The sequence below is a fragment of the Thamnophis sirtalis genome, unplaced genomic scaffold (genome assembly GCF_051295495.1).
Source record: "Thamnophis sirtalis isolate CommonGarterSnake01/CBP01778 unplaced genomic scaffold, rThaSir2_p1.2 scaffold_7, whole genome shotgun sequence".
Classification (NCBI taxonomy): Eukaryota; Metazoa; Chordata; class Lepidosauria; order Squamata; family Natricidae; genus Thamnophis; species Thamnophis sirtalis.
This window is the reverse complement of record NW_028261387.1, coordinates 72263840-72291326: the sequence shown is the minus strand read 5'-3', so window position 1 is coordinate 72291326 and position 27487 is coordinate 72263840. Positions and strand designations below refer to the sequence as shown.

At 41.8% G+C, this 27487-nt stretch overlaps 1 protein-coding gene across 1 annotated transcript; it reads left to right on the top strand.

The window, feature by feature from the left end:
* The first annotated feature begins 7294 nt into the window (after nt 1-7294).
* Nucleotides 7295-27483, top strand: LOC148044717 (cytochrome P450 2J5-like). The gene is made up of 10 exons (XM_087720389.1): nt 7295-7479; nt 13413-13575; nt 15007-15159; nt 18198-18358; nt 19197-19370; nt 20540-20678; nt 20848-21035; nt 22163-22304; nt 24669-24854; nt 27378-27483. Coding segments are annotated over exons 1-10 (1467 nt in total). The 5' UTR covers nt 7295-7320; the 3' UTR covers nt 27380-27483.
* The last annotated feature ends 4 nt before the right edge of the window (nt 27484-27487 follow it).

Genomic DNA, 27487 nt, shown 5'->3' with positions numbered 1-27487 from the left:
CCCCCCCTCATGTCAGGTTTTATCAGGTTGCAATCACCAGCAGCCAATTCAAGAGTTATGGTTTGAGCTAGCAGTTTGTTTGTTTCTGAGGTGAAGAAAAAGGGGAGAGGCCAAGTATACAGTTCTTTACAGACATATCTTTAGTCTCATGTTGTGGAATCTCACCCATTCTGCCCAAGTGTGGAAATGCAAACATTATTCCAGAAGGCAGACGATGTAAATTTCATGGAACATGACATTCCCACTGCTTCTATGATTGAAACACTTTTGCAGTAAGATGAGTAAATTTTTCAAAAAGGACAGCAACTTGTGTTGCAAACAAACAAACAAAATATCATAGGGTAGAGCACCTTGACTCACAAGCTTTTAAAAATGCACTCAGGTGTAAAAGAGAAAGGGAAGAAAAATAGCTTTTTTTAAAAAAAGAGGTACTTTGAGTCAACACTCAAAAATATTAGATTCCATTCAGATGGAAGCAAATTCTCATCAAGTATGGTAAAACTTTTACAAATGTAAGCAAAATATCTCAAAATCATTTCTTTTTATAGGTTTAATTAAGCATTTTAAACCTCAAAATTTCCAGAAGGAAAAGAAAAAAAATCAAAATTATATTCAGAGCAGAAAAGGAAATGCAATTGCATAACTTTTATAGATGAAAAGATAACAGTGAAAGGTAAGGGTGAAGGAGCAAGTCACCCATTTACTCCAAATTTCTCAGAAGAGAGAGGGAAAAAATGGTTAAAGTGAGCAGATTTTTGTGGCTCTGTGAGCTGGGTGTGCCATGTACCATCCTCCTGCCAGGCACATGCTCCCCGATGTTTGCTCCCATCGGCAAATACAGTTATAGCGTCTTTGATAGGAAAAAGCTGTTGAAGGAGGCTTCCACTGGAGAGGAAGGGCTTTTGTAATTAGGGCTGCAAAAAGGGCGGGTGTCTGAGAAATAGTGGACAAGTGTCATGAGATCACATTCTTGGAAATTTGGATTGGGGAGGCCGCACTGCAGCGCTCCCATGGGTTGGAGAATTTTATTAACAGCCCGCAAATCATGCAAAAAACACCATTTACCAGATTTCTTTTTTATAACAAACACAGGGGTGTTATAAGGGGTGTTATAAGGGCTGTGGGATATCTTTTTCCTCTTCCTCTCTCTTTCCCTCTTTTCACTTTCTCTTTCCCTCTCTTCACTTTCTCTTTCCCTCTCTTCCATTCTTCTGTCACTTTCTCCTTCTCCCTTCTCTCACTCTTTTTCTCTCTCCTCTTTGTCGCTTTCTGTCTCTTTCACTCTTTTCCTTTCTTCCCCTCTCCCACTCTTTCATCACTTTCTCTTTACTCTCTACTGCCCAACCTGTCCTCATAATTTACCTACTTTCCTAAATAGGCACAGTTCCCTTAATGGATCCCTCGCTCACTCAAACACATACACACACATACCATTAAGCAACCATGCAACTTACTGTTTCTTTATATGAAAGGAATTAAAGTACATTCATACCAACTTTTACTATCAACACTCACATTTGCACTGCAATCAGGCTGCTTGTGTAAATTAATTTCACATACAAAAATATCCCATTTCATTCTTTCTTCATACAAAGCGATTATTACAATTATTTCAGGGAGCTATACATAAGCCAATGAGCTCCATTTTCTATTACTAAGGGATCTCAACTTCCCTCCAGGCCTGGGGGAGGTTCTGTCCCTTTAAATCTTCGATTTCCTTTACTTGGGGAACATGTGGCTCCTTCTGCAAGCAGTGGGGAAACTCAGAGAGCAGTTTAAATCCTAACTACTCTCCCCTCCCCCACAGCTTCAAACCCAAGCTTATTTATTTAGGTAGCTGGTCAAACATATCACCATCAATTCAATTCAATTCTACATGTTATTAGATGCACACCTAAGAATTTTTTTTAACAGACATTACATCAAAGTAATCAAGTCCAATTACCTAGGTCTTCCCATTCAGTCAGGCTTTACCTCATTACCTGCTAACTTTCTTACTTTTTCTCGAAGTTACGCCCATTCTATCTCCTTATGCACTAGATGGTTAATACCTGTCTCTGCCCTGGGGTGTTCCGTTTTAAAATTGGATCTGCCAGCCCACGCTGGCTAATTTTTAAAGATCCAAACTCTTATATATCTTGAACTCCCAGCAGCGCTGGCATATTTTTAAAGGTCAAGATTTATACAGACAATGTATAGAGATGTTTGTCCACACGTTGTTTGCATTGGCCAGGGTTCTAGGTTGGTCCTCCCAGCAGAGCGCTGGCATAGTTTTAAAGGTCCAAACTCTTAGCTCTCCCAGCAGCACACTGGCATAGTTTTAAAGAGCAAGATATATAGATATTTTATTAACACATCATTTGCATCTGGGTGGGGCTTGAGCTCTACTTTTCTTTTAAAAGACAACTATTAACAGCTTTCTAACATATCTCTGTGGACTCCTTAGTCACTTTGGGGAAGCAACTCAGGTAGAACTTCTCTTCAGTTCATCTGAGGGTGGCCAGAAAATCAGCAAACTTGTTACAAAATCTAAATCAAAACTGTCTTCTAGAGACCAGGTTTCGAGTAGGTTGGCATGTGCAGAGGGTTTTTTTACTCAGGGTGAAGGCAAACCTTTAGTAGGAATTTCCTTCATCTTATACATGCACACACAAGGCAACACTCTCCTCCTTCCCCCAAAAGGAAAAAAAATATACTCACCTGAAGAGTAAATCTTCCAAGCCTGAAAAACATGAAAACAAGGTTCCCTCCCCCACAGAAAAGGCATTGTTGAGGGATTAAGGGTAAGGGAGGGGCTTGGTGTGGGTAGAAAGCTTGCAGGGAGAATTAAAAAAAGGTAAAATCATCAGTTACTAAACAGATAAACTGGTAACATTATGGGGATATCACAGATGCAAGATGGGGTCTGGATTCACATGCTTCAGGAAGGAAATAAACAGGTAAAATCATTTAAACACACGATAGAAGCAATAGCAATAGCAGTAGACTTATATACCGCTTCATAGGCCTTTCAGGCCTCTCTAAGCGGTTTACAGAGAGTCAGCATATTGCCCCCAACAATCTGGGTCCTCATTTTACCCACCTCAGAAGGATGGAAGGCTGAGTGAACCCTGAGCCGGTGAGATTTGAACCGCTGAACTGCTGATCTAGCAGTCAGCCTGCAGTGCTGCATTTAACCACTGCGCCACCTTGGCTCTTAAGCAAGGATGAAACTTTTCCTGTAAATGAACTTAAAACATTTCCTGGGTTGTTACTTTAAGGCAAAGGGAAGGAAAGAAGGGGAAAAAATACTTCTCTGTACTCTGGTTTTTTTTGGGGAGGGGGGCAACAAACTGAGCGAAGGCAATTTCTGCCAGTTTACTCTTTTCTTTCATTGACCACTTTAAAATCCTTGTCTTTTGGTTCAGAGACATCTTAGTTACAATTACCTTGAGGGTGCACAAAGACAGGCACACATTTACACAAGAACAAGAAGAAAATAAGAAGGGAAAAAAACAGAACTCTCAGGTTTTCACATCCTACATTCCTAGCACAAATCTGTTAAATTAGGGAAGGCACAAATCTTAACAAGCAAACCACGTGGTTACATAGAAGACAAAGAGACAAAGAGACAAGAGAAAAAAGAAACTGCAACATTTTTCCCTTTCTTTTAAGTACCTTTATGTAGTCAAATTAGTTTTCCTGTATTATCTTTCAGCAAAGCCCATTTCCCACACGATTTCCTTGCCTTCATGCCTGCCAAGATAGGCATGTGCCTGGCATCCCAGGCTTCTAGGAAATCTCCAAGGGATTTTCCTGTCACCCTCGAGCTAACGCTTCCCATGACCCATTACATGCAGGGCTCACTTTGGCTTAGCCGGGTGACCACCGCCCCGTAAGTTTTCAGAAAAAAAAGATTCTGGGAAGGACTTCAAATTCCCTAATGAAGTATTCGGTCCCTTCCTTCCAGGGAATTTCCGCTAGGGTTTTACAGATCAAAAAGGTAATCTGCAGAGGACCTCTGTTCCCTTTAACAGTTAGTACCTGCACCTCTTTCTCTTTACACACAATGAGCCTTTGCTTTTTCTTTTTGCTTTCACAGAACAACAGCAACAACAAAATTTTCATTCATTTTTCCATCCATTTTCACACACACTCTCCTTTCCCTAAAAGAAGGTCCTGTGCTCTGGCCTGACCCTAATACTTTCCAGGCTCTCTTGGTAAAACACACAGAGGAACCAGGATCCAGCTGTGCTCAGAAGAAGGATCCCACACATGCAGGCATACACACATCTCCCATGCTTTGCCATGCTTTAAAATTAAACTTTAGAGAATTAAAATTTAAAGGTACTCACCTTCTTTCCAGGCAGCCTTTGAGCTCAAACTCAAAACCCCTTTAAAACCTAGATCCAATGGTTAAGGCCAAGATAAAGTCCACCCTCAGACTCAATGGGGTCTATGCCGGCATGGGAGGCTTACCTGGGCCATATCCATTTGTTAGGTTAGCTTGGAGTCCCATCTGGGTCGCCAATTGTTGAAAGAAATGTCCTTCTGGGTTCAGCTCCAAGTGGGGAAGAAGACACTGGAGACATGGAGGCTGCTTGGAAAGATGGTTTATTGTTGGACAGGGCCACATGGCTTGAGCCCTGACCAGAAAAGGTGATCACATGTTTCAATGTTGATGGAGAAGAAGAGAAGGGCTGAGGAAGGGGCTTGCTAGGCTTTTATACCCTGTTCAGTCCCACCTCTCTGTTTCCTGTTCCTGTGTAAGAAATGTATTCTGACTGGTTGTCAGACTCCCTTGGTGCCATGCAGGGGGCTACTCTCTAGGCTGTGATGAGTTCTCAGTTGCCTTGTGGTCAGTTGAGTAATATCCCTTCCCCCTACAGCTGCAGTGAGGAGAAGTCTTTATTATGTAAAGTGGGCTGGGCTGGCCATCTTAATGGCCCATTAGCTGGGGATGGGCAGAAAGCTATAGGCAACTATTCTGTCTTTTGAAACATGTTTCTTTTCACATCCAGAGAAATATTCTGCCTTTTCAATATTTCCTAGGATATTTCATTTTTCTGGGAGAGGGCTGGATGATAACTTCCCACAGTCAAATACAATCAACACGGTGCCATGTGCCATGCCAATTGATGTAGAAGTAATAATAACTACAATTTATTTGTATTTTAGTCATTTTACCATTCGTGTGGCTACTTTAAAACAATTTTGTGAAGAAGCGAATGTTGAATACAAAAAACTTTTAGGATATTCAAAAGTTAGATAGCTTGCTCTAACACCTGCTGTAGAGCGTGTTCTACAATTATTTGGGCCTCTCTGTTCATATTTTTTAAGTTTAGACAAATGTCCTAAAATCCTGGAATCGTTTTTCAATAATGAAATATCTGAGATATTAATGTATTTTGTACATAATCAAGCATCTATTTTTCACAAAGTAATTCAAAAGATTGAAGGGGAACACATTTCAGCTACGGAAGTTAGTCTTATTTTGAATGACTTTATCCTTCAATATAAATCTTGATTTGAAGATGAATTTCTTCCTTTAATTATAAAAAGAAAATTGTCAGACTTTGAGGGATCAAATCCGGGCATAACGGAAAAGTTTATCAAAGAAGTGCAGAACTTTTACCAAATATGTTTTCAATATATCGAAGAATGGTCTGAAACAAACATCACGGGAAATAACAGTTTTCAATGGTGTTTTTTGACTTCATCGCAAGTATATTGGATAGAAATCGAATCTTGTGTTGAGTTTTTATCTAAAGAAATGCCAGACATTAAAATAGATGACAATTGTCTCTTTGAAGAAATTAGAAGACTGAATGTATATTTAAATTCTGAAAAAATAATACAATGGGAAAACCAACAAGTTGAAATTGATAAAAGATGGGTGGACATTTTCAGCCATTTCAAAAATGAACATATTCCATGTGAAAATTTATTTATACTTGTTCAATTTACGTTGTGCTGCCCTGGAACTAATGCAGCAGTTGAAAGAGTTTTTTCAATTGCCAATGATTTTTGGACAAGTGAGAAATCAAGATTGAATGTTGATACGCTAGCTGCAGCACTTGCCATAAAATTCAATATGAAGGATATTTCTTGTTCAGATATTTCCAATATATTGTTAGAAGATGATACATTGACAAAAAATATTAATTCAATGGAAAAGTACTCATCTAAATAATAATCAACAGGCATGTAAGCATAATTAAAATATAAAACGTTACAAATGTTTTTATAATGCATATATCATATTATCAGGGGTGGGTTTCTCACCCCGTTCCAACCGGTTCGGTTGGAATGGGGCCGGCGGCGTCCTCGTGCACGCGCGCAGTGCACGGATGCATACTAGCACCTGTGCGATGCTCCAGCTGCTCCTGGAGGATCGCGCAGGAGCTGTATGCGTTCTGCGTATGTGTGGAAGCGCAGAACTTGTCAAAACCGGGTACGAAACGCGGGCGGGCAGGTGGATCTTTCGGCGTTCCCGGAAGTTACTTACTTCTGGGTTCGCCGACCAACCAGTTCACGGGGACCGCCGCGAACCACCTGAAACCCACCCCTGCATATTATAGTGTATCATTATTGCAATGAATAAAATATTTCTTTTATTTACGATATATTTTTGTTCAATTTATTTGTCCTCCTTTTCATTGTAAAAAAGTTGGTCACCTTAACAAAATACAAGTTGTAGTAAAGAAGCGGGGGTGGGGTGGTGGTGGTATTTTTCTTCAGTTTTAAATCTTAGTTGTTGGGGGGGGTCCTCCTGGGAGAAGGTTACTGCAAAGTACCCATTCCCTCCCCTCCCCACTAACCTGCTTTCCAGCTCCGTTCTCTTATTCAGGGCAACAAAAGAAGATTAGCTGGAGGGGGGGCTGGGAGCAGCCTATTTGGGGCAGCCTATTTGCCAGTTCTCTGAATTACTCAAAATTTCCGCTACCGGTTCTCTAGAACAGTGTTTCTCAACCTTAGCAACTTGAAGATGTCTGGACTTCAACTTCCAGAATTCCCCAGCCAGCATTCGCTGGCTGGGGAATTCTGGGAGTTGAAGTCCAGACATCTTCAAGTTGCCAAGGTTGAGAAACACTGCTCTAGAACCTGTCAGAATTGTCTGAATGCTACTTCTGCTGGGAAGTCTCCCAATGAAAGTTGAAACTTACAAAACCACATTAATATTATAAAACTGAATAGAGTAAAACATGAAAAACAACCAAGCCCTGGTCTCAGCTGCAGTGTCGAATGTGCAATTACCCAATGTTATCTCAGTGTTGAGGGAATAAGCTTTCTTTTTGGCTTTTTGCCAGCAGAGAAACACAAAGGCAGATTTCTTTGAATATGGCAGTTTTCACCTGGCTGGTCGTTCTTTCCATCCTATTCTTCTGGTTTTGGAAAAACAAACGTCCAAGAGGTTTTCCCCCTGGGCCATGGCGGTTGCCCCTGCTTGGGAATCTGCTTCAGTTTAATCTTAATGACCCTCTGAAGAGCTTTGATCAGGTAAGGCTCCTTAATTGCTCTTATATTAAATTCCGTGGAGTCAATTTGCAAAAAAGCAGTCAGTTTGGCCGCATTTTTTAAAAGGAAGCTGGCTGAGCGGTGTTGCATCTATTAAATTTTTATGCGTGTGATTGAAAATACACTCTGCAGCCGATTGAGGAGAAATAGTGTGATTGGACAGACAAGGAATTTGATGCATATGCTCTCAGTGTACGTAAGGAGAATAAAATACATTCGTCGAGAATAAAAGATACAACACTTAGTAATAGTCAAGGTTACTAATAAGCTATCAAGTCATAACTAGGAAACAAATAAACACAATATAAATCATCAACATACAAACAACATGGTTTGATTCCGGGCAATCCTAACCCTGAAAGACATTGAGCTGCTTCCAAAAGATTCTCCAGAGTTTATTTGCATTGCGTGGAGGAGTTTTGAATGTTTGAGCTGAATTCCAAGAGTCAGGTATTTCCTAGACCAGAAATCTTTTTTTTTGACAATTTTTTTATTGTTTTAGTTAAACAAAAGAAACAAAAAATAATAATCTTTCGTTACATTTTGTTGAAAGCGTATCGATTGGTTACAAATATATTCCGTGTGTTTCTTCCATAATCCTTCCATATGCTTCATTCAAATCAGGTTGTACATTTTAAGTCAAGAAAGAAAAGTTATGTATTTTACTATCCCTGTACCCTAATTCTCATTTAGTTACCATTGTTTAAACATGTTTTTATCTAGAATCATTTATGTTAGAAGACACAACCACCTAATGGCATTCATTTGCAATTTCAATAGATCTCCAATAACATTGCACCTTTATATTCTAAAATTAATTAGGTTAAGTAAGATATCTAAGCATTCCTCCCCCCCCCCCCAGTAACACACCTGTATGTATCATTAAATATTGTCCATTAACATTTCATTGTTATTATTGTAGTTACCTAAAGGTTATTTACTGTTTATCTCACCTCTCCTCTCCAGTCCCACACAATATTATAACTTTATAGCCATCTTTAAACAATGATTTATTAATAAGATTTATAGGACTTTTCCCTCAATCCCAAATTAGTTAATTATATGCTAAGAAAATAAACATTAAACATCTAAGACAATCTAAGAGATATTAACACTTCTACTTGACAATCACCCAAAATATACATTAGCATTTTTATGGCCTGGTTATTTATCCTAACTAGGGTTATTATTTCTCTATTAGTATCATAGTAAATTTATGTTAATGGATAAACATTCAATGGTAATCTAAAACTGTCTATAAGGTACTAAAATCTCTACTTAATAATCATCAAAAATTAACTAGCTTTTTTCCATCAACTGGCATTATTAGCCAGTATCTTTCCAGTAACAAAATGGTCTTTCCTCTCTCGCCAGTTGTTGTGTCAATTCTCTGTCTAGGACCTTTCCAGGGTTTAAGATTTCTCTCTGCACTTTGAAGCTTAAACAATCTCTCATGTGGTTTTGTTGCCCTTGAGTTGTTATTAGCTTAACTTTGGTTGTTAGGTTTATTTCTGAATAGATTTGTTTTATTAACTCCATCTTTTTCGCTCTTTCTTTTTCTCCTACATCTTGGAGTTTGGGGTGGAGCACCAAATTATCAAAGTCACTTTTCCAGCTTCCCTTCATTCCACCTTCACTCACGTTTACTCCGTTTATAAGTTCATCTGAGTTCTTATCTTTGTTTTCTGTATTTTCATTCGCTTTTTTAATTTCTGGGGCTGCAACTCCATCATCTTTTTTTGTGATACCCCATAGTCTATCCCGTTTCTTGTCAAGAAGGACTTGAGAATCCTTTTGAAGTCCAGCCAAAATGTTTTGAATTATCAATTTTTCTACATCTGAGTATTGCTTCATTTTTTAGAGTAAGGAAAAATATAAAGAAAAAGCAAGAAGAAGAATTTGGTATTATCTGCCACCCTAGCCTGTCTCAGATTTTGAAGAATATATCTATTTTTATTTTAAGTCTTAAACAAATGTTCTTTTATGGTTTTCAAAGAAGAAGGGTTCTAAAGTTTTTCTTTCCTTTTCCAATTCTTGCCAAAATATTTTCCATACACCACTATTTGTGACCTTGGCTCTTTATCAGGTTTTAAAGAGAAGTTCCAAACCCTTCTGTTGCACAGTCAGTGTAGTCAGATAAGAGTGAACAAAGGAAACATTGTTACAACAGCGAAGGAAAAAAAGCTTCAGACTTGGGCTTCCAAGTGGCAGATTCGACTATTTTAAAACCTTTTTCCTTAAGTATCTTTAATATGATATTGTAACAAGTAGAAGAAGAAATTTATTAAAGTAAAAAGAGTTTCAATTTAAGCCAAAAAAGTTAAAGTAGTAAAGGGAAATAAAGAAAAAAAGATCCCTTCACCTCAAGCGGAAAAAACGGAAACATTGCAATCACTCAATCCACAAAAGATTGTTACAGGCAAGAGCAAAAAACTTTCTAAGGCAGTCCAATAGGGATTAAATACGCTGCTTTGTTCTTGCTTAAGAAAAGAGTTTCTTAGGGCAATCTTCTAAAAGAAAAGAAAAAAAAACCCTCACCAGGTGGAAATACTTTCATTTTTCTATTTCTAGAGCCATCTCCAACTATGTCAGCCGGAGGGGTGGGGCTGCCTGTTTGCAGACTATGCGATGTCCCTGTGACCAGCAAGGTCTTGTCTTCCCAGTAACCATCTCTTCGGGATGGTTTAGGTCCTACCGGACCATCCAGGGGCAAAAGTTTCATCGGCGGATTTGTACAGTTGAATCCGTACAATGTAACATTGCGACATTGGCTCCTCCCAACCAGAAATTTATTTAAACCACCTTAAAAAATCTCAAATTCTTTGGAGAAGGGGAAAAAAGGCCACGCAGCTGCTGGAAGTCACTGCTTTCACTTTTTTGTAAACATTGCAATTCCATTCTGTCACTTTGATGCTAAATTTCTATTATGCAATTAGAGGGAATTGTTTTTTTAAAATTTTAAACACTGCACCAGCACCAACGGACAGTGGGATATTCTTTCTTTTGGCAGTGGGAGAAAGAATTAAGTGCTCCAGGAGAGCAGGCAGTGCACATGTGCAGCAGTCCCAGGACATCTGCCTGGTACTCTCTGAAAGAGAACGAAGTGGGCTCAGCACTTCTTCAACAGCCAAGGACAGAAGAGGAGCTGAGGCCTTGGCTGTTGGAAGAAGTGCTCATGGCTGCTTCATTCTCTTTGACAGCTGCCGTGCAAAATGGTGAATTTTCTGACATTTTGCAAAGCGGCTCTAAAGAGAACGAAGTGGGCGCAGGCACTTCTTCCAACAGCTGAGGCCTCGGCTCTTCTTTCTTTCTCAGTTGTTGGAAGAAGCACTCCACACACTTCGTTCTCTTTGAGAGCCGCCTTACTTGCCATGGCACGAGGTGAGCACAGCTGGTGAGAAATCAAGGGGAGGGGGAGGAGAAAGCCGAGCTTCTCCTGTTTCTCCCCCTGATTTCTCCCTGGCTGCACTTGCCTTGCACCATGGCAAGCGCAGGGTTAAGGTTAAGGTTAAAGTTAAGGTTTATTCAATTTGTATGCCGCCCTATTCCCGAGAGACTCAGGGCGGCTAACAATCTGGGGGAGGGGGTACAAAATAAAAGTAAAAAGACAGACAATTTAAAAAAAGAGCAACATTCATACCTCGGATGGGGCTGGAAGATTCAACAGCCCCAGGCCTGCCGGAACAACCAGGTCTTAGTAGCTTTGCGGAAAGCCGGAAGGGTGGTAAGGGTCCGGATCTCGACGGGGAGAGGGTTAGGGTAAGGGTGTGTGGGTGTGGGTGTGTAAGAGGGGCTGGATGGGAGAGATCAGAAGGGGAGGTAGAACGAAAGAGCCAAGCTTCAATGGCTTGCCCAAAGGAACATCTATGTTGGCTTTGAGGGACATGGGGAGGGGGCACAAACTGTTCGGTGCTGTAGAAGCAGCGGCAGCGGGGAGGGGGGATGCATGGGGCAAAATGGGAGGCACCCCATCGACAGGGGCTCTGTGTGGAAGGCAAGGGTGCAGTGGCGGGGAAGGCTGGCTGTCCCACAGCACAGGGCTTGCTCGCTTCCCTTACCGCTCTCCCGTGAATCGACAAAAGCGCGCCCGACAACAGTGTGCTGACAAAACCACGGCGATAAAACCGTGATGTCGATAGCGCACCCACAAAGGCGCGCCGACAAAAGAGCGTTGACAGAAGTGCCATTACAGTTAAGGTAAGGGTCGGTGAACCGGTTAAGTTAAGGGTTAGGGTAAGGGTTAGGGTTAGGGTAAGGGTTAGGTTCAAGGTTAGGTACAGGGTTAGGTTTAGGGTTAGGGTAAGGGTTAGGTTTAGGGTTAGGGTAAGGGTTAGGTTTAGGGTTAGGTTCAGGGTTAAGAGTTAGGGTAAGGGTTAGGTTTAGGGTTAGATTCAGGGTTATGTTTAGGGTTAGAGTAAGGGTTTGGTTTAGGGTTAGGTTTAGGGTTAAGTTCAGGGTTAGGTTTAGGGTTACATTTAGGGTTAGGTTTAGAGCGCGCTTCTGTCGGTGCGCTGTTGTCGGCGCGCTTCTGTGTTCATTCTTCAGCGCAATTTAGAACTCGCGCTTTTGTCTCCGCGGTTTTGTCGGCGCAGTTTTGTCGGGCGTGCTTTTGTCGGTGAATCCCGCTCGCCACCGCCGCCCCTGCAGGATGGAGCATTACCGCCCACTCCCCACCAGCTGCAGTCTGGGCCCCGCCTGTCTTGCTTAGCTGGGCTGCTGGCAGGGAAAGCAGCAAGGGGGCGAGTGGGCAGTGAGAGGTAAGGGAAGTGAATGCCAGCCAACATCCCTGCCTCCTTCTTCTGAAAGCCGCAGCAGCGGGGAAACCTCCCAGCTAGCAAAACAAATTTTCAAGGTTCTATGGGTGTGGCTATGTGTGTATGTGTGCATGAGTGACATCAAGTAGACCACGACCACTCAGTCATATGCCTCCCCCCCCCCAGCTAGCCATATCCACAGAACTGGTAGTAAACAAATTTGAAACCCACCCCTGGTGGGAAAGTAACAGCGTTCCATGTGCCTTTGACATTTATTCATGCCAGTCACATGACCACGGACCTGTCTTCGGACAGTGCTGGCTCTTCAGTTTTGAAACGGAGCTGAGCACTGCCCCCTAGAGGTGAACCTTTACCTTACTGCCCAACAGCGAAAATTAAAAGGTTATTTAGACATTGAAGTGGAATCATGTTGTAAACAAAGTATAAAAATGAGGTTGCTGGAAAACCATGCTCATATTTATCACTTATAGCTTTTATGTACGCTGGGAGCTTATGCATTGAAGACAAATTCCTTATGTGTCCAATCACACTTGGTCAATAAAGAATTCTATTCTATTCCATTCCATTATTCTATGTATTCTATCCACTCTAATAGTATGGCCTTTTGATATCACATTGAAATGAGTCTTTTGTCAGCTCGCAATGTACACTTATACATCTGATCTAGACTGTGTTGGGTATATGTTTATTTATTCATTCATTATTTATATTATTGTCATGTTTATGTTGTGTATATTGGAAGTCGTGACCCTTTGAGAGCCATATGCAATGAAATTTCATTTTAATGTATGCTGATTAGTGTACATTTAAAGTGACAACAAAGTGATTCCTTGTCTAAGTGAATCTATATGTTAAGAAGTACAATGCTAAAAAGCAGTAAGAAGAGTTGTATTGTTATCTAGAAATAAATCCTTTCCCCTCTACAATATGGTACAATATTCCTACTAAGGAATCCTGTGAAAGTTCTGCATACAACACGCTTACAAGTTTAGTAGGGTAACAGTGGATCACTTTGAAGAATGGAGCAGCATGGAGCTACAGGTAATTTTTTTAAGTTCATCACCTTGGTCGTATCATTGCAGCAATTGGTTCTCAATGATTTCCTAGTAACTCTTCGCTCATCCTGTTGTTTTGTTTCAGTTTGCAGAAAAACATGGACCTGTCGTCTCTTTTTATTTTGGAAGCAAACCTATAGTCTTAACTCACGGATTTCTTCCAGCGAAAGAAGTCCTCGTGATAAAAGGCATAGAATTTGCTGACAGATCAGATTTTTACATTATTGATACGGTCACTAAGAGAAAAGGTAATGATACAATTTTCAAGCAGTTTGAATGCCTCTTCAAGTTACTGTATTTTTTTGGAGTATAAGATGCACTAGAGTATAAGACTCACCTTAGTTTTGGGGGAGGAAAACAGGGTGGGGAGAATTCTGTCTACCAGGTGTTCATCTGGCTAGCCCTTAGCCTGGCCAGCTTCAGCACATTAGTTGGCTCGCTGGTTTTGAGTTTGGGGATGATGGGGCATAAGGAAATGGGAAATGTTAAAAAGGCAGAATATTATATTTTCCTGGATGAGAAAAGGAGAACCACGGTTTTCAAGACAAAGAGCAGCTCCCTGCCCCCAGCAGGTATTTGGTGCACATTAAGATTGGGCCAGCCTGTCTACAAGACAATTAGACCTTCAGCTCCAGGATGACGGATTAAGACATGACCCTCAGGACATGATAGGGTTAGCCCTCTACACATCTAGCAACAGGGCTCCCTGCATTGCGAAATCACCTGGGGACATTACATCACCCAGTAAAGTTCAACCAAACTCAATTCAGACAGCCTAAAAAGTTAGCTATACCCCTGTGTCAGCATTCCAAATAGCATCCAAAAGTAAATTGGAGTCCAAGGCAAAGTATTGCTCAAAGTTCTAATTTATTAAGAGAACCATGTTGGCACATGTGAGAAAACCTGAGTCTGAAAGCGTCCTGGTTTTCCCCACCCAGTTGAAAGTTCAAGATCTTGCCCCCACACCCACAAGTCCATCACATGGTCCAATCTTCCATTGCCATGCTGGCAGTTCCACACATCCAGTTCTGGTCAGGTGCAGAGGTGCAGAGACAATTGATGACCTTGGCTTTCTAGAAAGAATTTTGTTATGGCTACATAGTATGTTACTCCTTACAATCCCCCCTCCCATTTCCCCACAATAGAAAATGCATAGTATAATAATAAAAAGTGTGGCAGGCCAAAGATCCAAAAGAAAAGATGGCTGCAGGCCTGACACCCCTCATAGCCTCCCGGGAGTCTGACAACCAGTAGAATACATTGCTTGCACAGGAACAGGAAGCTCAAGGGCAAGGCCCAAGAGAGGGTATAAATAACCCTCACTCTCCACTCCATGTGGTCAGCTGTCCAGAACCTAAAACCCATGTGGTCCTGTACATCAATAAACCATCTTTCCAGACAGCCTCCATGTTTCCAGTGTCTTTCTCCTCACTTGAAACTGAATCAAGATGGATATTTCTTCCAACAACCTTTTGCAACCTTCTGACAAGCAAAACCAATGGGGAAACCACATTTGCTTGACAGCTGCATAATTCACTTAATACCTGCTGTGATTCTGTGGCAAGGAAGGTCATCAAATGGAGCAAAACTCACCGACTGTGTCACTTAGCGACCGAAACTTTGGGGTCAGTTGTGGTTGTAAGTCGAGGACTTACCTGTATCAATCTTTGACTTGACAGGCATAATCGCACAGCCTTATGGTGAAGTATGGAAGGAGCAAAGGAAGTTTTCACTGATGGTTTTCAGAAACTTTGGCGTGGGGAAAAATCTGATGGAGGAAAGGATCCTGGAGGAGGCGTCATATTTGAATCAGGCTTTTACCGAGAACATGAGTAAGCTCTCCCGGGTGAGGGTGGGATGGTTGGGAATTGTCATTTTGGAGCTGCTCCCTTTTCCATAGGACACAGTTGGCTTCAAGGTTGGCCATTGAATTGGTGGACTGGTGCAGAATGGGAGAAACGTAGAATTATGATTGCATAAAATCCAAAGCCCTATTGGCCAAAATAAGACCTACCTTTTGTTTTATTTTCTGTTTTTATGTTTCTAAGGTTGAAGTGCTTAGTTCTGGGTTGGCAGAATGCTTTGAATGTTGATAGAAATTTGGGGTTACGTTGGAAGTTTCATCATGTCTAAAATCCTAGAAAATGAAACTAGTCACCAACTTTTGATTTCATGGAATACTCTTTGCCATCATTTACTGGATTTATGTCCGTGATAGTGAATAGCAATAGCAATAGCAGTTAGACTTATATACCGCTTCATAGGGCTTTCAGCCCTCTCTAAGCGGTTTACAGAGTCAGCATATCGCCCCCACAGTCTGGGTCCTCATTTCACCCACCTCGGAAGGATGGAAGGCTGAGTCAACCTTGAGCCGATGAGATTAGAACCGTTGAACTGCAGATAACAGTCAGCTGAAGTGGCCTGCAGTACTGCACCCTAACCACTGCGCCACCTCGGCTCTACATGTGTGCCCGAATTGACATTCAGAGTCATCTCTCCAGGCACACCAGCTGTCACCCATTGCTCTTGGGGTTCTGGCATGCGCATGCATATTGGCCAACTGGTCTTCATGTGCGTGAGAGTGCTAGAAACCAGAAGAACAGGTGGCCATTAAGCATGTGCATACCAGAAACTGGAAGCTCATGCGTGCCGGGTAGTTGCTCTTGTGGTTTTCGGTGTTCCCATCCACCCATGCCAGGAAGCTGCTCTTCTGGTTTCCGGCACTACCCTGCACACGTGCATGCCCTCCCGTTTTGGCACTCGGTGCTGAAAAGATTCACCAACGCTGGTCTATGTTCCCCATTCACACATTCTTGTGAGAGAGAAGTTCCCGGAGAATGGGCTCCAGCATGAGTCTGAAAGCTTGGAAAACGAAACCTCTGGTCCTGGTGATCGACCCAGACTGAATCCGGCAACATTATCCTACAACACCTATATTTGCCTTCATTCTGTTTCCCCGTGCTTCATATTGACCCTGAGATGTCTTGGTAGCCTCCTGCAGTATGATGATTCCCCAGAAGTATGAAGTATCAAAGATGACCATCTCCTTGTGGGAGATTAACATTATTGTATTATATTAATCAGCATTCTAGTGAGGATGTTATGTGCATACATATTTTTTAAAGTCATTTTTATGGCTTGTGTTTTTTCTTTCCTCCCCAATATTTTGGTCTTTTGTATTTTAACTTTTCTTCAATTACACATACACACATACACAAATTGAATAGAGTAGAGAAGAGTAGAGTAGAATGGAATGGAATAGAATAACAGAGTTGGAAGCGACCTTGGAGGTCTTCTAATCCAACCCCCTGCTTAGGCAGGAAACCCTACACCACTTCAGGCAAATGGTTATGCATTCAGTTCTTAAAAACCTCCAGTATTGGAGCATTTCCAACTTCTGGAGGCAAGTTGTTCCACTGATTAATTGTTCTAACAGTCAGGAATTTTCTCCTTAATTCTTGGTTGCGTCTCTCCTTGATTAGTTTCTACCCATTGCCTTCAGGTGCTTTGGAGAATAGATTGGCTCCCTCTTCTTTGTGGCAGCCCCTCAAATATCGGAACACTGCTATCATGTCACCCCTCATCCTTCTTTTAATTAAACTAGACATACCCAATTTTGCCAACTGTTCTTATGTTTTAGCCTCCAGTCCAGTCCCCCAAAGCATCTTTGTTGATCTTCTCTGCACTCTTTCTAGAGTCTCCTCATCTTTTTCACATTTGTCGACCAAAATTGGATTCCATATTCCAAGTGTGGCCTTACCAAGTCATTATAAATTGATATTAAGACTTCATGTGATCTTGATTCTATCCCTCTGTTTATGCACCCTAGAACTGTGTTGGCTTTTTTGGCAGCTGCGGCACACTGCTGGCTCATATTGAAATGATAGTCTAGGACTCCAAGTTTCCTCTCACACTATTATATGAAGATAAATAGATAGATGGGTGGGTGGATGGATGGATGGATCGATGGATCGATGGATGGACGGACGGACAGACGGACAGACAGACAGAGACATTATTAGAAAATGGTTGAAAATAGCAGATACTTTTTCATCCTGGTGACTCAGCTATGGCAAATTCATTGTGAGCACTAGACTCCACAGTGGATTTACTTTGTATCCTTCTGATGATCTCTCTGCAACTCATAGACTGGCTTAAGAGATAACTTATTGCAACTACCTGAAGGGAAAATGCAATAGAGTGGATCTATAGCACATCTGGGCATTGTACTGCCCCCAGGGCTACATCCAGCCCTTTAGCTGTCCTTTTGCAGCGCTGTGTGGTTGCTTTTATTTTGAAGGCAACTGCTATTCTCCCCCCCCCATTTTTTCATTTGTTTGTATGTATGTATATCAGTGGTGGGTTTCAAAAATTGTTCGAACCTACTCTATGGGTGTGGCCTCTTTTGTGGGAGTGGCTTGCCACCCATGTGATCGGATGGGAGTGGCTTTCTGCCCATGTGACCGGATATGAAGATGCCGATGACACTTGTCAGAACCACCTTAAATTACCTCACACACAGCACTGGCATGCATAAGAATATAATGTAAACTTGTTTTTTAAAAGGCATCTTTGGTTTGCGTTAAAACAACTTCAACACATGCAATGTTCTGATTGCACCACAAATGCAGTAGTCATCCTTACCTTTCACAGAGGCACTGAGTTTTATAAATATGAGCATTATAGTGTAGAATAATCATATCCAAGGATATGTATATGTATATATGCGAGCATGTAAGCCTATGCACCTTCACAGCCCTATTGATTCAGTCCTTCACAACTGTCCCAGGTTTTCATGTGGCAAAAATTAATTCTTGTGTGGCCAAAATTATCCCTGATCTATAGTGATCTCTTTCGTTTTATTCTGCAGGGGCACCTTTGGATCCTTATGAGTTTATCGACAGTGCGGTCGGCAACATACTTTCCACCATAATGCTTGGAAAACGTTTTGAATATGACAGCATCTTCCTGAGAGACCTGTTGGACCTTATCCATCAAAACATCAAACTGCCGGCAGCACCCTGGTCTCTGGTATACTAAATGAGAATCCACAAAAACATTCAGATTTAAAGCACAGCTGGGTGGGGAATTGAAATTCAATGTTCTTGATGTTACCATCACCAGACCTTGAATGAGAAATGTCTCACCCATTTGGGGAAATTGATTTTCTTTGCAATTAGAAGCCTTTTGTTTTATGGAACCATCTCATCGGAGTGCCAGGAAGAGTGGGTGAAGGCTCTCTTGAATAACAGCAAATGTAATGGGGTATAATTCTTCTTCTAGTGTTTTCCCCACAACTTCAGGATCCATTGGTTCCTGATGTTGTGGGTTGCGAGAAACTGACTGGCTCAAAGTCACCCAGCTGACTTTCATGCCTAAAATGGGACTAGAATTCACAATCTCTTGTCTTTTTTAGACCAACTCCTTCAGCACTGCCCAAAGTGGCTTTGAATTAGGTTCTATATTTAAGTTTCCATTTATTTAAACATTTGACTCCCTTTCAAACTATGAGAAATATTTATATGAACCCTTTAGGGATTTTCTTTTATCTTTCAATATATAGCAATAGCACTTAGACTTATATACCACTTTATAGTGCTTTACAGCTGTCTCTAAGCTGTTTACTCAGTCAGCCTCTTGTCCCCAACAATCTGGGTCCTTGTTTTACCCACCTTGGAAGGCTGGAAGGCTGAGTCAACCTTGAGCCCGGTGAGATTTGAATTGCCAAATTGCAGGCAGCTTGCACTCAGCAGAAATAGCCTGCACTACTGCATGCTAGCCACTTTGCCACCATGGTTCTTATATATCCCGCAAAGACTCCGCCATGATCTAAATAACCATTTTTGGCTTTTCTTCTGTTTGTTGGCAGCTTTACAATGCTGTGCCCTTAGTGAGAAATCTTCCCCTGCCTCATCAGAAAATAATAATAAAAGCCCGTGAAATGTTAACTTTGCTTGAAAAACAAATTGAGGAACACAAGGCAACCTTGACTCCTGGAGAACCCCGAGATTTCATTGACGCATATTTAGAAGAAATCCAGAAGGTAGATTTCTTACTCTTGTTTTTGATTTGTATCTTCTATTTTTTTCAACTCACATCTCTTTCTCTAACATAACAAGTTGTACAAGTACAATAGTTTTTTGGTGTATGGCTGTGATTTAGTCTGGTATTTAAAATACCACAAACACCTCTCTCTTTCTCTCTCTCCCCCCCCCCCACTCTCTTGTTTGTTAAAAAAAATTAAGTGTGACTCTTTTGGAATTTGTGCAGTTTATGCATCTTGTCCAAGGAGAAGGAAATATGAGAAAATTCTTCGGGTCCTGCTATGGGTCTTTGCTTAGCTTTTTTCTATAAGCCTAGCAAAGGGAACATTCTCTGTTAAAATCAAACACTTTGAATCTGAATTTCAGACAATATAAATCTATTATGCTATAAATACTATAAATATATAGTTATAAAGCCACTGAAAGGAACTCAAAGCCAAGAGTCCACATTGGCTCTTTTGCATTATGTGAACTGGCTCACTAATATTTTTCAAGACTTTTCTATCTTGCAGTATCTCTCTTGTGTTGATGGCCCCAAAATGAAATCAAATCAGTTTATTTTAGTCATAAAGCCATATACGATGAAATATCTAATTGAAGATTCCTACGTGCATTATCCATCTATCAACTGTCTGTCCGTCTATATATCTATCCATCTATCATCCATCTATCAACCAACTACCACCCATTCATTCATCACACATATATATCAATTAAATGAAGATCTGTCTAGAGTCCTTGTAGAGCAGAGTGTCTTAACCTTGGCAATTTTGAGACAAATGGACTTCATCTCCCAGAACTCTCCAGCCAGAAAACTCGGGGAACACCACCTTTTCATCATTAAATTCCTGAACTGTTTTCGCCCTGATGAATTTTGGAGAAACTTGGGCATTTGAAGATTTGCTGTTTGCTTGCTTGCTTGCTTGCTTCTCCTCCTCCTCCTCCTCCTCCTCCTCCTCCTCCTCCTCCTCCTCCTCCTCCTCCTCCTCCTCCTCCATCTCCTCCATCTCCTGCTTCCTTTCCCTTTTTAGTGATACTTTTCAGAATAAAATCTTCAGGACAAAGCTTCCTTTCCTTTCCTCTCCTCCCCTCCCTCCTCCCCTTCTCTTTCCTTGAACACAGAGGTGGTAAAAATCCTGTTTCCATTCTTTGTTTTAACTCTCAAAAGCCAGAGAGGAAAGGTTCAAGTTTTGAAGAAGAGCAGCTACGAGGCGTATTGTTTGACCTAATCATTGCTGGAACAGACACAACATCAGCAACACTGCAGTGGGCATTCCTCTATTTGGTGGCCTTTCCAGAGATCCAAGGTAGAGAATTGTGAAATGGTGCCCTACCAATTATGTAAAATGGGAAAGAAGGGAGTTAGTATCATGGTAGGAAATTCAATAATTTGTGTACAGTACTTGGAAGCAAACCAATGTCTACTTAAAGTCAATGAAATGTTTTCAGAAGGTAACTGAGCTACTTGTTCCTCAGAGAAATGCTGGAAGGAAATAGACACGGTGGTGGGAAACAAGGCAAGACTGAAACACGAGGATCGTATAAGGTTGCCCTACACAAATGCCGTCATTCATGAAATCCAACGCATATCAAGTGTAGTTCCACTTGGAATCTCTCGTAAAACCTCTAAGGATGTGCAACTTTTGGGATACAAAATTCCCAAGGTAAAGATAGAAACCTTTGAGTTTGAGTTGTGTAGTGTGGATAATTCTCCATGCAAATCTGTAGTTGTCTGATGTGAGATCTCTGTCGCGCCTTTGCCTATGTCTGTCTGTCTGTCTGTCTGTCTCTTCTCTCCTTCCCTCTCTCTCTCGTCTCCGTCTCCGTCTCTCTCTCTCTCTTACTGTCTCTGTCTCTCTCTCTTGCTGTCTCTCTGTCTCTGTGTCTCTCTGTCAGTCTCTGTCTCTGTCAGTCCCTGTCTCTGTCTCTCTATCTCTTTCTCTCTCTTTATCACAAAGAGAGTAAGAAATTGAGGGACATCCTGATATTTGATGTGGAAAGAAGAAGATGACTATTAATATGGGTTCCACCACAAAACCGTGGATGACAAAATCGCGGTCGACGAAAGCGCGTATGTGACGTCATCACAGCGCGACGAAAAAGATCGAAAAATGTAAAAATAAAGCGAAAACCTTCCCCTAACCCCCCCAAAACCTAACCCTAAACCTAACCCTAAACCTAACCCTTAACCTAACCCTAAACCTAACCCTAAACCTAACCCTTAACCTAACGAAAAACCTAACGCTAACCCTTAACCTAACGCTAAACGTAACGCTAACGCTCTAACCCTAACCCTAACCCTTAACCTAACCCTAACCCTAACCCTTAACCTAACGCTTACCTTTATGTGAATCGGCTTGCTGTAATTTAATTTTTATTTCAATTTTTCGATCTTTTTCGTCGCGTTGTGATGACGTCACATACGCGATTTCGTCGACCGCGCTTTTGTGGAGCGCGGTTTTGACGGGTCACGTTAATATGCAGGGGTGGAATGGGGAGTGTGTCTTTCCATAAAGACTTTTCAACAAGACCAGTTTCTGACATCTGAGCCATTCTTATTTAGGATTGGTGGGGGAGTAGCTCATGGTGACAACATCTCCTGCCTTGGTCCTTCACTCCTCTTTTTCTAATACCGAGTTCAGCAATGTTCAGATCTTCTCCCTGCTCCTTCCCACCCTCATCTGTTGTCCTTCAACCATATCTCAATGGGGTCTATTTGGAACTTCATCCTGAGCCATGTCTAATAATGAGGCTTTTCTTCAAGATGACCTATTTTTTTTTACTTCTGCAGGACACCATGGTTTTTGTCAATATCCAGTCTGCCCATCATGATAAATCACAGTGGAAGTTTCCAAATGAGTTCAACCCCTCCAACTTCCTGAACGAAGAGGGAGAGTTTGTGAAACCAGAAGCCTTCTTGGCATTTTCAGCAGGTGAATTTGTCTGTCTCTCTGTCTCTCTGTCTCTCTCTCTCTCTCTCTCACACACACACACACACACACAAACACTTTTAACTTTCAACCCTCCAACTTCCTGAATGAAGTTTTCTTGCCATCTTCAGCAGGTGAAGTCTCATTCTCATTCTCTGTGTCTCTGTCTCTATTTCTGTCTCCCTGTCTCCTCTCTCTCTCTCTCTCTCTCTCTCTCTCTCTCTCTCTCTCTCTCTCTCTCTCTCTCTCTCTCTCTCTCTCTCTCTCTCTCTCTCTCTCTCTCTCTCTCTGTGTCTTTGTGTGTGTATCATGCACACGTTGACTGACAATTCTTGCACCACACAATGATCCAAACAACCCAACCTTTCTTTAGAAATTCATGGAAGTCAGCTCCTGGGCTTTGATTACGCGTCAATGTCCCCTAGGAAAAGGGAACCGAAAAGAATCACAGAGGACCATGTTGAAAACTATCATTGCAGAACAGCTAAAAAATGTTTCATTCTGGTCACAGAATTCACTTTACGGACATCATCTCCTGCATCTGTGAAAGCCTTGTGGGGTGTTTTCTGCATGAAAGTTTCTTTGGAGATAGTTGGGACATGGTAAATTCCTGATCCCCCTTCAGACAATTCTTGTGCCTTCTTAGTAACTGCCTCAGTTGAGAAACAGATTCTCTAAAGTAAGATCCTCCAGGAGATGTTTCTCTAATAGGATTTATAGGTACTCCTCGTTTAGTGACTGTCTCATTTAGTGATGATTCACTGTTACAACAGTGATGGAAAAGTAACTTTGCAGTAATGAAAAGAACACATGTCTGTGATGAAAAGCAAAGCTGGAATCAGATCATAAGCCTACTTGTCATTTCATTAGCAACTAACCTGTTCATTCACTGAGTTGCTGGTCCCAATTGTAGTTGCTAAATGAGAATTTCCTGGACTGCAAGAAAAGGCTGGCAGACTGAAAGAATTTCAGCAATGGAATATTTCACTATGGCGAGCAAGGAAGTTTTTCATCATTGCAGCCCAGAAATAAAAATAAACCTAAGCTTTATTGACAAAAATGGACCTTGATAAGAAGGGCTGAGTCACTTAAATACAGATAGTCTTCACATTATGACCACAATCAAGCCCAACATTTCTGTTGTCAAGTGAGACATTTGTCAAGTGAATTTTGCCCCATTTTACAAATTTTTTTGCCTCCATTGTTAAATGAATCACTGCAGTTGATGTTAGTAACCCGGTTACTAAGTGAATCTGGCTTCCCCATTTGTTTGTGAGAAGGTTGTTAAAGGGAATCACATGACCTTGGGATGCTGCAACCATCATAAATATGAACCAGTTGCCAATTTTGATCCCATGATCATGAGGATACTGCAATGGTTGTAACTGTGAAAAACAGCCAGAAGCCATTTTTTTCAGTGCTGTAAATGAACTGTTGAGGAGTGCCTGTATTCTTACACATTTATTGTGCTCTCCCTCTCTATGATGGAGAAAGAAAGAGACAGGTAAGTACCTGCACTCTATGGTTAGAATCAGAGACGAGAAGAGGAAATGAAGTGAGAGAGGAAAGAATTGAAGATTCATTTGAGAAGGTGAGTCTTTTCAAGGATAAAGGTAAAGATAAAGGCTCCCCTCTCAAATGCGTGCCAGTCGTGCCTGACTCTAGGAGACGGTGCTCATCTCAAAGCTGAAGAGCCTGCGCTGGCCAAAGACGTCTCTGTGGTCATGGGGCTGGCATGACTAAATGCCAAAGGCACATGGAACCCTGTTACCTTCCCACCAAAGGTGATTCCTGTTTTTCTACTTGCATTTTTATGTGCTTTTGAACTGCTAGGTTGGCAGAAGCTGGGACAGGTAATGGGAGCTCACTCCATTATGCAGCGCTAGGGATTCGAACCACCAAACTGCCCACTTTTCTGATTGACAAGCTCAGCATCTTAGCCACTGAGCCACCGCATCCATTTTTTCAAGAATAAAAGAAGGAAGGCAAAAAAACCCTCGCCAACTTTGGAAATATCTCTGCTAAATTTATTTCTAGGATATTTTCCGTTTGGCCCAATATATCATTCAGTCAACCATTCCATACTTCTCACCATGACTGAGTCACAACATTCAAGCCACAGACCTCTTTAGTTTCTTGAGTTTAGCATGAGTTTAATGATCCTGCTAGATGATTTTATGGCCTTTTTTTAATCTTGGAAAGCTTCTTTAAATTTGATCTTAATCATTGAGCATTTCAGTTCTGGAACTGTCATGAGATTTGGGATCATACTGCAGTGAACCAAACAAGTCTAAGGAATTGCAACAGGCTGCCAACTTCCAGCTGTCTGAATCTGCCTGGCTTTCCTCTTTCTCCTTGTCTTTTCAGGACCGAGAGTCTGCTTAGGGGAAATCCTGGCACGGATGGAGCTGTTCCTCCTTTTCACCAGCATCATCAGGAACTTCCAGTTATTGTGGCCAGATAAATCCCAACCACCAGATTTCACACCACACTTTACAGTTACACAAACCCCATCCCCTTTTAAGGTGTTGCTGAAATGCCGTCAGCTAAACTGTAAGTTTGAAGATGAACTCGTCTTGCACTGGGCGATTGTAGTTTCCAGTTAATTCTTTAAGAGAAACTGAAAGACTAACAGATTAACAGAATTGGAAGGGCCCTTGTAGGTCATCTAGTCCATACACACCCTCGCCCAAGCATTTCTGACAGATCTAACCATTGTTTTTCTCATCACTTTGAAGTGCTCCAAATTTCTAAATTTGGCTAACAAGTTGCCATGCCAACACAATACAGGAACCTTTACATTGGCCCTGTGAGGTAGACCAGACAAGAAGCATGCCTAGAAGGGCCATCACTATCTTCAGAATCTTGCAAGTCTCAAAGTATTTCTCTCTTCTTTTCCTTTTACTCACCAGAAGATTAGGGGTCACCATGGCTTTGGGAGCTTGATGTGATAATGCCAGAATAAGGTTGAGTCTTTGTATTTGATGGCCTTTGGGTTTGATTGAACCAAGGAGAAAATTCCTAACGGTGAGAATGATCAGGCAATGAAATGGCTTCCCTCCAGAAGTTGTGGGCATTCTATCATTGGAGGCTTTCAAAAAGAGGCTGGACAACCATTTGTCTGAAATGGCATAGGGTCTCCTCCCTGAGCAGGAGGTTGGACTAGAAGACCTTCAAGGTCCCTTCCATCAGGGATGTGCAGTCAGGGGAGGCAGGGGAGGCAGAGCCTTACCACTGTCATCATGAAAAGCAAAAAAAAATGTAAAAGGAAAAAGGCAAGAGGTGAGGTCAGGCTGAGCTAGTTGCTGCCAGAGTCACCATGGATGACTCTGCTTAGTACTTAGCTATTTAAAAAAGCCTCTAGAAAAGTGCCCTCTACAGGAAGAGGCAGGAGAACGACGTGCCTCAACTAGTCTGTCTGACTTTAGGCATTTTATGATCACTCAAGCAGAGTTAAACAAGGGTTAAAAGCCTAAAAATTCCTGATGTAGATGAGGCACGTCGTTCTCCTGCCTCCTCATGTAGAGGGCACTTTTTAGAGCCTTTTTTAAACAGTTAAGCAGAGTCATCCATGGTGGCTCTGGCAGCAACTAGCTTAGCCTGACCTCAGCTCTTGTCTTTTTTCTTTTACATTTTTTTTATTCTCATGATGGCAGGCAAGAGCAGAGTTGAAATCCTCTCTGAAACAGCTGGAAAAGGTACGTGTGGGTCGGAGGGAGGGAGAGGAATTCAAACTTCATCCTCCTGGTGCAGGGCTTTGGGCAAAGGCTGGAGGTAAGTGCTCTCCCTCCCCAAGTGTAGTTTGATTGCAGGCAGAGCCACGTTGTCTTTTCAAACCTGTAATCAATGAAGCTGGGCTGGATCCTTCCGGGGCTGGGGAAAAGTGTGTGTGCTCCAGTATGGCTCTTTGACTGGCTTCCTGCCTCCTCCTGTGGTCTCCCTGACTCCCTCCAATCCAACTTTGTGTGTTTGTGTGTTTGAGAGGGAGAGAGGGAGGAAGGAGGGGAAGGGAGAAGAAAAAGAAAAAGAAAGAAGGAAACTTATTTAGCAAAGGAGAAAAACAAATGCTGTCACTTTAAATTGGAACTGAGCATGCCTGGCTGTGGAATTCAGGGAGTTGAAGTCCACAAGTCTAAAAAAATTTCTGCCTCACCAGGCATAAACCTCACCGCACGTCACTGCCTTCCATTTTTCTGTATTAATGCCATAACTTTTTAAGAAGATAATAAATCAAAGTACTACAGTATTGCCTTGTAGGTGAGCAAATTTCTAGGAAAAAAAGCCTCAAATTTTAATAAAATTAATAGTTTTGCACAGTTTGTTTCAACATATGACACAAGGGAATAAAATCTCAGATTAGATTTTTGTCAATAACAATGCAATGCAAAAAGTAAATTGAGCAAGAATTTTCTTGAGAAGCAAGTGGAAATAGTGAACAGTTTGATTTTACTAAAATGAAAAAGATTGCAATAAAACTTCTAACAATTCTAAAAAAACCTCCTCCTTCTCCCCTTTCCTCTCCCCTCCCTCTCCCCTTCCCTCTCCCTCTCCCCTTTCTTCTCCTCCCTCTCCCCTTCCCTGTCCCTTTCCCTCTCCCCTTCCCTCTTCCTCTCCCTTTCCCTGTCCCTTTCCTTCTCCCTCTCCCCTTCCTTCTCCTTCTCCCTCTCCCCTTTCCTCTCCCTTTGCTTCTCCCTCTCCCCTTCCCTCTCCCTCTCCTTTTCCTTCTCCCTCTCTCCTTCATTCTCTCTTCCCTTTTCCTCTCCCTCTCCCTTTCCTTCTCCCTCTCCCCTTCCTTCTCCCTCTCCCCTTCCCTCTCCCTCTCCCTTTCCTTCTCCCTTTTCCTCTTCCCTTCCTTTTCCTTCTCCCTCTCCCTTTCCCTCTCCCTTTCTCTCTCCCTTTCTCTCTCCCTCTCTCTTGCACACACAGATATAAACCCATTAGTCCTAAGGACACTGGCCAGTTTCATATAAAATTACAAACCACAAGTTTAAATTTCAGGGGTGAGATATTATCTTCAACGTTTGTGCTGCTCTAGATGAATAACCATGATTATTTATCTTGCCTTTCACTTTTCAGGACCAAGGGTTTGCTTAGGAGAAAATCTGGCTCGATGGACCTCTTCCTCACCAGCATCATCAGAAATTACCAGCTATCTTGGCCAGATAAATCCCAGGCTCCCTATTCCC

Bases quoted from the DNA above. Each gene is read 5' to 3' on its own strand.
- LOC148044717 (XM_087720389.1), top strand. From the start codon at position 7,321: ATGGCAGTTTTCACCTGGCTGGTCGTTCTTTCCATCCTATTCTTCTGG. The intron at 18,359-19,196 runs GTATACTAAATG...GTTTGTTGGCAG, and splicing joins CGGCAGCACCCTGGTCTCTG to CTTTACAATGCTGTGCCCTT. The intron at 19,371-20,539 runs GTAGATTTCTTA...AACTCTCAAAAG, and splicing joins ATTTAGAAGAAATCCAGAAG to CCAGAGAGGAAAGGTTCAAG.